This window comes from Dipodomys ordii, unplaced genomic scaffold (assembly GCF_000151885.1).
Source record: "Dipodomys ordii isolate 6190 unplaced genomic scaffold, Dord_2.0 Scaffold120, whole genome shotgun sequence".
Taxonomy (NCBI): domain Eukaryota; kingdom Metazoa; phylum Chordata; class Mammalia; order Rodentia; family Heteromyidae; genus Dipodomys; species Dipodomys ordii.
In genome coordinates this window covers 2938552-2949806 of record NW_012267336.1, presented here as the reverse complement: position 1 = coordinate 2949806, position 11255 = coordinate 2938552, and the positions used below count along the sequence as shown (strand labels likewise).

The 11255-nt window shown below is 40.0% G+C and overlaps 1 protein-coding gene across 1 annotated transcript in view; it reads right to left on the bottom strand.

Annotated features, from left to right (window-relative positions):
* Positions 1–3465: 3465 nt before the first annotated feature.
* The window catches only part of Srpk1 (SRSF protein kinase 1), a 38318-nt gene continuing 30528 nt past the window's right edge, over positions 3466–11255 (bottom strand). Inside the window, exons 12-14 of the mRNA XM_013029587.1 lie at positions 10642–10711; positions 5754–5846; positions 3466–4150 (exon numbers count right to left, since the gene is read on the bottom strand). Coding sequence (XP_012885041.1) covers positions 3966–4150; positions 5754–5846; positions 10642–10711 — 348 coding nt within the window. The 3' untranslated portion in view covers positions 3466–3965. The remainder of the gene's footprint in view (positions 4151–5753; positions 5847–10641; positions 10712–11255) is intronic.

Here is an 11255-nt window from a genome sequence, read left to right as displayed (position 1 = left end):
AAAAAAAAAAAAAGCTGGAACTGAGGCTCAAGTGGTAGAACACCAGCCCTGGAGGGGGGAGGGGAGGGACAGTGTCTAGGCCCAGTTCAAGTCCTAGTACTGGTACAGAACTCAGTGGACTGACAATACACTCATAAAAATTTCCATAGGTTGGGAATCCTAGCAAAATTTAGCCAAGTATCTTTGCCTCCAGGCTCCAATAACGTTGGCCCCATTACCAAACTGTGGCTATTTGCAGCATTGTTTTGCATAGGTGGTTGGGATTGGGATCCATTTACTGGCTGTTGGCCCCATGGCAGCCTGCTTCCCCAGAAGGGTTACTTAAAAGCACAAGACAGCTACAGAACACTTAAACAGTGTCCAGCCCCTTTATAACCGAATTCCAGGAGTGCTATCCCACTGCATGCACTATTTTCCAAGAAGCTCGTCAGCTAGCCCAGACTCAGTACACAGATTCAGTTCACAGTATACATTACACAAATACCATAAAGTGAATTCCAAGATCAAGTAAATCTAAAGCAAGGAATGCATGGACAGATTATGATATAAAGCTTAACTTGGCAGTGGGTATGTATGAAATTGGACATCTATATACAGTTATCAGGGACACATTCCTTGGTTAAAATTTCTGAATATGATCTAAAAGTCTCTTGTTTTTAAACAAGGACACCTGATTTAGTAGCACTCTAATGAGTAATATGCATGTTAACTCCAACCTTGAAACACTTAAGGCAGCTAAGGGTGGTGCTCAAGTGGTAAAGCGCCTGAGTTCAATCCCTACTACCACACAGACATGCACATGAAGAAAAAAAAAAAAAAAAGAAAGAAAAACTGTCAACTTTAATGTATAACAAGCTCTGACCAAGTTATCAAACAAGGAAGCACAGCAAAAGGCACCTGGGTAATTTAGTCAAATGACCTAAAACACAAACAGCTCATAAAAATCCCTTGAAACAAGTTTTTTTATTTTACTAGTAATCCAGAATGCAGATTAATATCTCCCCGCCACTTTTTGGAGTGGGGAACTGATGGGGTCACATACTAAGAATAAAACAAATGAAGTTACAAGATGTATTCTTACTAGTGCATGAAAACCTGTATATAGTAAGTGTTCAGCAGCTAGAACTTCAGTGTTAGAAAAGGAATTGGCATTTTTTCATGTTAGTAATTTGAAAAGAAAACTGTAGGAATGTTATGGGAAAATGTGGAAAAATAATTCTCATTAATTCCCTAAAATGTATTTTGCTAATCTCACAATAAATGAAAACAAATAAAGATTCAAAGAGATGAAATCCAAACAAAAATGTCAAGTGTTCAAGTTTCAGTTTCATTGTGTATGTAAGTTCAAAGGCATTATTTCAATCATACCTCTTCTCTAACTGCTTGGATCAGACCAATTTGGGCAACAAGTGAACAAAATTTCTGGAAACAGTTATTAAATAAGTTGTTTATTGTACTGAATTTATAAAGAAAAGAAAACAGACAATGCACTCAGTAGAAAGAATAAAAATTTTATCAGGGCTTTATTTTTAACTAAGAGCAAATAGAAATCCTTTAGTGAGATCATGGTAACTGGGCAGTATTCTAAGTTCAATAAAGGTACATGGAGTACCAGGTAGGTTGAGTCCTACAGCTGCCTCTTTCCAGGATTTTCTGACTCATCTGGCTCAAGTGATGGGGACAAAAGCCCTTCTATATAGTGGAAAACATTTCCAAAATGAAGTGATGGGATGGAACTCCTTCCCATTAAAATTTCCTGTCAGTTTTTAAAGACCTCTGTTTGCTTATGTGATTTTTGGTTATTTCACGTCAGATCATCACTCAACACCAGACTTCCTGTAATTCCACAACGTAGGAGAGATTTCAGTTAAGTCTGATATTGCTTTAGATGTAAATACAGTAGCAAACCCAAAATGGGTTAGAATTGCTGAAGGATTTCCCTGCCGTTGTTTGATACAATCTGTTTATTCTTGATAGATGCATAGATAGCCTGACTTAAAATTCTTTCTACAGGAACATATCTGAATTCAGGAGTAACCAATCAAGGATCCGATGAGTGGCGGGCCAATTCCTCATAGTATGTTTATGTTTCATGGCTTGCATAATGACACTACTTTTCCTGTGTCACTGTTGTGGATAAATGACAGAAAGTGAGTCCAGTCTCCCTTACAGTAAGGTGGCTAGTCAACAGTTTCATCGGTAGCTTTCCAGTAGAACCTTGGGTTGCACCTCCTTGGCTTTCTGTAAATTAAGAGTTCTAGAGCTGCTTCCGGAAAATGCTGCAATCCCGGGGCCCACTTGTCCATGGTAAATAAGTGGCTAAGACCCCAATCCTGCCCTCTTTTGATGGTCATATCACTGGCAGAATATGTAATGCTTAGGACAAGTCTGTGAGAGGCCTATCCTCTTAATGCTTTTTGCATTAAGATTAATAAAAGGCCTCAAGTACACTTCAATTATTTCAAATTTGCAGTTAAAAATTTGCATTGTACAAAGAGAAGTCTAATTTTAAGAAACGAACAGGGGCAACACACACACACACACACACACACGCACGCGCGCACACACACACACACACAAAACCAAAAAAAAAAAATTTGCCATCCCACCCATCCCCTTTTGTTCTTTTATCCAGGGTTTCAAGCTTCTGAGAAAATGAGAACATCAAGGCCACAAACAGAAACTGCTTCAATACTAGAAATTTGTGAAAGTAAGGAAAAAGCTGTAAATAAAAGCAGAGAACTGCTGGGTGCTGGTGGCTCACACCTGTAATCCTAGCTACTCAAGAAGCTGAGATCTGAGGATTGCGGTTCAAAGCCAGCTTGGGCAGCAAAGTCCGTGATACTCTATCTCCAATAAAACCACTCAGAAAATCAGAAATGGTGCTGTGGCTCAAGTAGTAGAGAGCTAGCCTTGAGCTGAAGGACAGCGCCTAGGCCCAGAGTTCAAGCCCCACGACCAACAAAAAACAAAACAAAACAAAAAAAGAACTATTTGGAAAGGATTCAGAACTCTAGGACATTTTCCCTTTTAATGGGAAAAAAATTTTCCTCCTCCCGAATCCACATCTCTTTTCTGGAGTCACCCTGATTCTTTGTTATGGGGAACAACTCAAGTTGGATGAGTAAAGTGCCAGCCAGGCATTAAAGAAAGCAGTCAAAATAACTGCTCTTAGGGTACAGAAGATACACAGGAAAGAAGTGTTTGCAGAATACCTAAGGATCTCAAGAAATTATTCTCAACCATTATTCAATGGTTCTGGTTTTGTTTACATTAAAAGTCAGACTAAAGATTTCAGGATCTTAAGAATTCCTAAAGGACAAAAGGATTGTGATAGTGCTTTATACAGTGATAGAATAGTACCCAAATCTGGTGTTTTTACAATTCATTTAAAAAAGGAAGTAGCACAAAGGTTGCAGGGCAAATGTGAACATGGAAAATAACAGAAACAATCCAGGAAGATGATGCAGCCTGGATATAGCATGTTTAATGTTTCTGCTGGACACAGATTTACCACCTTTCCCCTCTCCTCATCCTCATGTAGCAACAAGATATGCACTAGAAAATTTGACTCTTAGAGTCAGAATAAAAGGATGGGCTCACACATCTTCAAACCTTTCTTTAAAAAAAAAAAAAAGGGGGGGGGTGCTGATAATTTATACATGTCCTGATGGGAAGGCAGGGGTACAGCATGAAAGGCTGTTCTGTATTTTTAGTTTGGTAGTCTTTGGCAGAGCCCAACCAAAGCTGAAGTCACCTAGGATGCCCAATGGCTGTGTGGATTTCCACAGGGTCAAGTAAGCAAACCCAAATGAAGATGTTGGTTTAGGATGGGGGTGGGGGATGGGGGGGGAGGGGAAGGGGAACCCTTGAAAGAGCTTCACCCTAAAAAGGGCAGAGGGGAATGCTTGGAGAGGAGGGCTGAAGATCAGTGTGTGATCTCTGCTGCAGGGCTGGTTAGAGGCTTACGAGTTCAGCCAAGGATGCTGGAGACACTCAGCAGCAGTGGCTCTCTTCTCAGGGATAAGCTCCAACATGGGCAGTAAGAAATCTGTGAAGCCAGCCGCCTCTTCCTGAGACCACTCATACTTCTCCACTAGGACCTCAAAAAGGCCCCAGGGTTTCAGCTTCGTAATGTGCTTCAGGTCACCTGTTGTGAAAACAGTACAAAACAAACTGACCAACACTCATAAGTAGCAAGATCCTTGTGTGGAAATCCAGTAGTCAGTATAATCCTACTCAAGGATTTTTTAAAGTACATTTTTGGAGAACTAGTTATTCACTAAAATGAACAGCAAATGCCCACACACATACACATACAAGTCTACAGATGGCCTCATACAGGGTGCAGAGGAAGGCCATCATCACATATGAATAATCATTCACTAATACTTTTTCTGGTTCAATAATCTAGCAAATGCTAATTCAAAATAGCCAAGAGCATGTCATTCATACATAAAATCAATAGTGATCTTACTTCAGTTTTTCAAGTAGCTGAGACATGTGCTCCCTGTGCCTGGCAAAACTGACAATTTAAAGAAGATAGTATGGGGCTGGGAATGTGGCTTAGTGGTAGAGTGCTTAACTAGCATGCATGAAACCCTAGATTCATTTTCTCAGTACCACATAACCAGAAAAAGCCAGAAGTGGTGCTGTGGCTCAAGTGGTAGAGTGCTAGGCTTGAGCAAAAGAAGTTCAGGAACAGCACCCAGGCCCTGAGTTCAAGCCCCAGGATTGGGGAAATAAAAAAAGAAGATAGTATATTAAGGCAAATGCTGCTTAAAAATTTCCCTCTATATATGGCACTTATTTGGTATCTTTTCTATGGATAGTATATGCCTATTTAATTACCTATGTGGTATACACACAACCTTAATCTAATTCTGCTTACAAAGAGAGACTCTTAGAAGTTTTTCACTATTTTCCTGCCCAGATTTTTTTTTTTTTGGTGTCAGTCCTGGGGCTTGAACTCAGGGCCTCAGTGCTGACTCTGAGCTTCTTTTTGCTCAAGGCTAGCACTCTACCACTTGAATAGTGTATTGGAGATAAGAGTCTCTTAGACTTTTTCTGCCTGGGCTGGCTTTGAATTATAATCCTCAGATCTCAGCCTCCTGAGTGTCTAGGATTACAGGCATGAGCCACCAGTGCTTGTCCCCAGAAAGAGTTTTAAAAGGGTAATATTTCTGAGGATTCCTATCAAGGGTTGAAAAAAACAATTTTTCTTGGTAATTGTGTAGAGGTTATAAGGAAAAGAGGAAGCAGGAACAGTGGAAAAAACAAAGGCCAGACAGTTTTCTAGATCCTTTGAAGTTAGGTTTTCATATTTTAACTTTATTTGGAATGCATAAGAAACACATAAGTAAAAAATTCATCATTTCAATAAATATTGTATATTTGTTCAGATGCAAAAAAATTCAAAAGTTTCATCTTTGTTTATTAATACATAATAACATAAACTTAAGCTGCCTACTTTTTGGAATCACCAATTTATATTTAAGGTACTATACACATTAACTTCATATGAAGGATATAGTTTTTTTTTATTTAGAAATGATTAGCTTGATGTACAATGAAGCATCTGGGATTTGACATTCTGCTCCACTGTCTACTCTTGACTCTACTACCTCACTCCATATAAACCATTCTTCAGCACTGAGAGCATACTCACCTCTGGGTACTGGAGCACTCACTGGTCAGCTGGACTTACCTTATCATCTTTAGGCATTTTTGTCTTTAGTACATCTGCTTTTTACCTTTTTTGGTGAAAAATTCCTTGGAGTATTTCCCTGCCACAATGAGCTTGCGAGGCACCTTTCCCAGAAGCTCTATGATCAATGCAATGTGATCTGTGTGTTTTAAGCATTTAAAAGGGGGAAAAAGAGACATACATAACCAGAGTAACAAACGTAGCTCTAGATACTGGCAGCAATGGTCCCAAGCACACATATCTTTTAGGTGTACCTCTTATCCTAAACAAGAAATTGAAATCTATCCAATGGAGAGTTTATAAAGTCAAACAAATACGTCACTTATTCCAGTGGGACTTAAGCAAACACTAAAAAACAATCATAATGTAAATGTAGTTTTCTTATGAAAAGCTGTTTCAAGAACTATTTATTTACAAGTAACTACAAATGAACCAAGCATACTTAGGCAGAGACTGGAAAGGCTAAGAATTACTGGTCACCTGGCAAGGTAGCTGACAAGTCTTATTCTGGATTTTGGAAGCCTATCTACAACTTTACTTTTGTTTATATACTTAGGTTCAGGTGGATTCTTTTTTTTTTTTTGGGTCCAGTCGTGGGGCCTGAACTCTGGGCCTGGGCGCTGACCCTCAGATCTTCAGCTCAAGGCTAGCACTCTACCACTTGAGCCACAGCACAATTTCTGGCTTTTTTTTTCCTGCTTATGTGGTGCTGAGGAATCGAACCCAGGGCCTCATGCATGCAAGGCAAGCGCTCTACCACTGAGTCACCTTCCCAGCCCTAGGTGGATTCTTTGGGTAAGACACTCTACCACTTGAGGCATGCCTATAGACTTGCTTTGTGCTTATTATTTAGAATGTAAGAGTCTTATGTAGTTTTCTGTTCTGGCTGACCTTGAACCTCAATCCTCTATATCTCAACCTCTCAATTAGCTAGGATTACATGCATGAGTCAGCAACACCATTTCAAAGATGAGAAAATGGACTCTTAAGAGAGACTAAATAACCTTTAGAAGCTTCAGCGTTAAAAGAGGTGAATTCTAGGGCTGGGATGTAGCTCAGTGGCAAAGTGCTTGCCTAGCAAGTGCAACGTCCTGGGTTCGATCCCCAGTACCAAAAAAGAAAAGACAAAAAAAATACAGTTTAAAAAAAAAAAAAAAGAGGTGAATTCTAATGAAAACTAACATCATGTGTAGCCCAAAGCCCTAAAGTTTTTCATAAAAGCATACTTTACAGTTACAAATTACCACAAGCATCTTTATTTATTTATTTATTTTTGGGTCGGTTGTGGGCTTGAACTCTAGGCCTGGCCACTATCCCTCAGCTCTTCAGCTCAAGGCTAGTGCTCTATCACTTGAGCCACAGCACCACTTCCAGTTTTCTAACTCGTTTATTGGATGTAAGAGTCTCATGGAGTTTCTTGCCTGGGCTAGCTTTGAACCGCAATCCTCAGATCTCAACCTCCTGAGTAGCTAGGAATATAGGTATGAGGCACCAAAGCCCAGTCCACAAACATCTACTTGACTATAGCCTACTAAAATGTCTAAGTCATGTAGTAATATTTAACTGTCACAGCATGAATGTAGACAGAGACATCATAGCCAGGAAAGTGCACAGATTATAGGTTGGAGGGTAAGACTAGTACTAGCCATGACTCAAACTTCCAGGCAGCTCTACTGTCCATTTCACTCTGTGGGTGACATTGAACTCAGGGCTGGCTTCAAACTGCAATCCTCAGATCTCAGCCTACTGAGTAGCTAGGACTACAGGGCTAAGTCATGGGTGCTCAACAGAAAAGGGCTTTTATAAATTACTTTAACCATATACTCACTGAACCATTAAGGGTTAGGAGTCACTTAACTTCCAAGTGCACATCTTCTGGAGGTAACATCCATATTTATCTGAAAATCTCAGGATCTAGTGATATCATTTAGAAAGGACTTTACATTCACAAGTTCACTATAATTTTTTATACTAAGTATATGGCTGTCAGAAAGTTCTGCTCATGTCTAGAAACCTAGTGACTCAAGAGGCTAAGATCTGAAGATCACAGTTCAAAGCCAGCCTAGGTAGGAAAGTCTGTGGGACTCTTATCTCCAATTAACCACCAGAAAACTGAAAGTGGTGCTGTGGCTTAAAGTGGTAGAGTGTTAACCTTGAGCAAAAAGAGCTCAAGGACAGTGCCCCACAACCCCTCCCACAAAAAAAAAAAAAAAGCCAATTTTATGCAGGGCTTGCAAATAAATGGTTGTTTTTAAACATTACCATTAACAATCAAAATGAGAATACCAAGGAATAAATGAGACTATAGTCTTTTACTGCAAACTTCCAAGCAAAATATTTGTTCTTTATTTTTTCTATACTAAGAAATTATTAGCCAGGTGCTGGTGGTTCATATCTGTAATCTTAGTACTCAGGAGGCTGAGATATGAGGATAATGGTTTGAAGCCAGTCCAGGAAATTCTGTGAGACTCTTTTTTTATTTTATTTTTTGGTAGGTCATGGGGCTTGAACTCTAGGCCTGAGCGCTGTCCCTCAGCTCTTCAGCTCAAAGCTAGCGCTCTACCACTTGAGCTACAGCGCCACTTCTAGTTTTCAGGTGGTTTATTGGAGGTAAAGAGTTTCACGGACTTTCCTGCCTGGGCTGGCTTTGAACAGAGATCCTCAGATCTCAGCCTCCTGAATAGCTAGGTTACAGGCGTGAGCCATCGGTGCACGGCTCTGTGAGACTCTTTTTTTTTGTGAACATGCTGTATAGAGGGGTTAAAATTACATGGGCAAGATAATGAGTACATTTCTTATCAAGCATTGCAGCCTCCTCCTTTGTTTACCCTTCACATCCCTTCCCAGCCTCCCCCCGCCCCCCCCACTCTTATCTCCAATAAACTACTCAAAAAAAAAAAAAAAGCTTACTGGGTGCTGGTGTAATCCTAGCTTGTAGTCCTAGCTACTCAGGAGACTGAGATCTGAGGATTGCTGTTCAAAGCCAGCCCACGCAGGAAAGTCTGTGAGACTCTCATCTCCAAATAGCCACCAGAAAACTGGGAATGGGGCTGTGGTTCAAGTGGTAGTGCGCTTACCTTGAGCTGAAATGCTGAGGGTCGGCACCCAAGCCCAGAGTTTAAGCCCTGTGACTGACAAAAAACAAAAACAAAACAAAAAACAAAACAAAACAAACCAGCCAGAAGTGTAGCTGTGGGTTAAGTGATAGAGCACTAGTCTCAACAGGACACCCAGGCCCTGAGTTTAAGCCTCAAGACTTAGTACCAAAAATAAATATTTTCCTCAAAACTATTACATAGTAGTACAGTAAGGGCATTCAGGATTTGCTTTTTCTCTGCTCCAGCAGAACAGGATAAATTGCTATAGAACAGCACAGGTTGGGGCAAGGTGGAATAAATATCAAAGGAAGATGGTTCTTGTTTCCTGGAGGATTTTCACATATATTCCAACTTTCAGTATGGTAGTTAGGATTCTCTGATCATATAATTCTAGCCAGTATGTTCTGTACCACACAAAAAATACTTTTAGAGAGTTTAGGCATGTAAAGAGAGAGAAAAAAAAATGATCCTGTAGTCAGATACATTAGGGTAAAACACAGGTATCTGGTTATGAGAATTAAGTAAGCACAAAGTATTTCTAGAACAGTTTTGGTTCTATACACAAAGCCTGAGCTAGGTGCTGGTGCTCACACCTGTAATCCTAGCTACCTAGGAGGCTAAGATCTGAAGATCAGGGTAAAAAAAGACTTATCTCTAATTAGCTAGCAAAAAGCTGGAAGTGGAGGTCTGACTCAAGTGGTAGAGCAGAGCCTTGAGAGAAAAAGCCAGACAGTACAAGGACCTGAGTTCAAGTCCCAGTACTGACCCCCTAAAACAAAATACACCAAGCAACTAAAGGACACAAAGCCTGGAGCAAAGCACAGTCACTGAAGGTCGTGTTCTTCACACTAGGAGGCTATGCTGCTAGTGCTGCCTAAATATTAGGAAGAAGGTGCAGTATTTCTCTAATCATTTTGAATTCAAATTATTAACTCATCACTTATTTGGATACAGCAGGATAGAAAAGTAACTTAAAATTGTCTTCTTCCACAGCCTCTTTGATGGGAGCAATGACAACATAGGCTTTTCCCATAGGTCACCAAAAAATTAAATCTATGATATTTTTATCTATCTATCTATCTATCTATCTATCTACCTACCTACCTATCTATCTGGGTTTGAACTCAGCAAGCCCTCCACCACTTGAGCAACATCCAAATCCTCTATCTCTGAAACAGAATTTTAAATTTCAGTATCAACTGAAGTGGAAACAAAACACACATACATACACTCTCTCTCTCTCTCTGGCCCTGAGTTCAAGCCCCATGCCTGAGGGCTGGGAAAGTGGCTCAGTGGTAGAGTGTTCGCCTCGCATGCATGAGGCTCTGGGTTCAATTCCTCAGCACCACATAAGCAGAAAAAGCTGGAATGGTGCTGTGGTTCAAGTGGTAGAGTGCTAGCCTTGAGCTGAAGAGCTGAGGGATAGCGCCTAGACTCAGAGTTCAGCCCCCATGATGACAAAAAAAACAAAGCCCCATGCCTGAGAAAAAGAAGAGTCTCGTGGATTTTCCTGCCCAGTCTGGCTTCAAACAATAATTCTGGAAGTGGAACTGTGCTGAAGTGGTAGAGTACTAGCCATGAGCAAAAAAGCTCAGGGCCAGTGCCTAGTTCCTGAATTCAAGCCCCAGGACCAAACTAAAACAAAATGAAACAAGTTTACCAAAGAATAATCCTCAGATCTCAGCTTTCTGAGTAGCTAGGACTATAGGCATAAGCCACTAGCACCTGGCTTAATTTTTCATAGTGCTGTCATTTGGAGGACCTATTACTAAGTCTTAGTGAGAACAAATGATTTTAGCTAGGTATAGCAAGTGTAACCACTTTAAGTGGACTTACCTTCATCCCGAGTATACTCTTCCCCTGAATGAGGTTCGAACAAATAGTCGCCTGTGGCTAATTCAAAGGCCTAAGAAAAAGAGGATGGCACATGAAAGCATCAATGAACCACCCGTGCCCTGCCCGGTCTTATATTATCTTAAGGAAGTATAAAGAAAAAGAGTTTGAATTTGTACCAAATGTATGAGTTATCTCATAGTGGAAGACCAAACAAAGAATAAACCAAACAAAGAAAGCAAACCGTTCAGCAGGGAATGGGTAGAGATTGGACAATGGATATAAAGTCACATACAGTAAAAGCTCTATTAGCCAGTAAGGTGACTATAGTTATAAATATGTGCACTTAGAAAAACGAAAATAACACTGAAGCTTTTTTGAATTTTCCTTTTGGAAAAGGGATATTAAGGTGATTCTAAATCATTAAGTTATTTGTGAGAATGTATTTTCCTTATTATTTCATATTGCTAGACAATGAATTCTATACCTCAAAGCAAATGCTCAAATACAGATCTCTCTTCAATGTTTGATAAAAACCATATCTAATCTTGCAAGAGAAAAAACACAGCTTAAACTGTCAGCAGATTCAGGAACCAACTTATCTTTTTTTTTTTTTT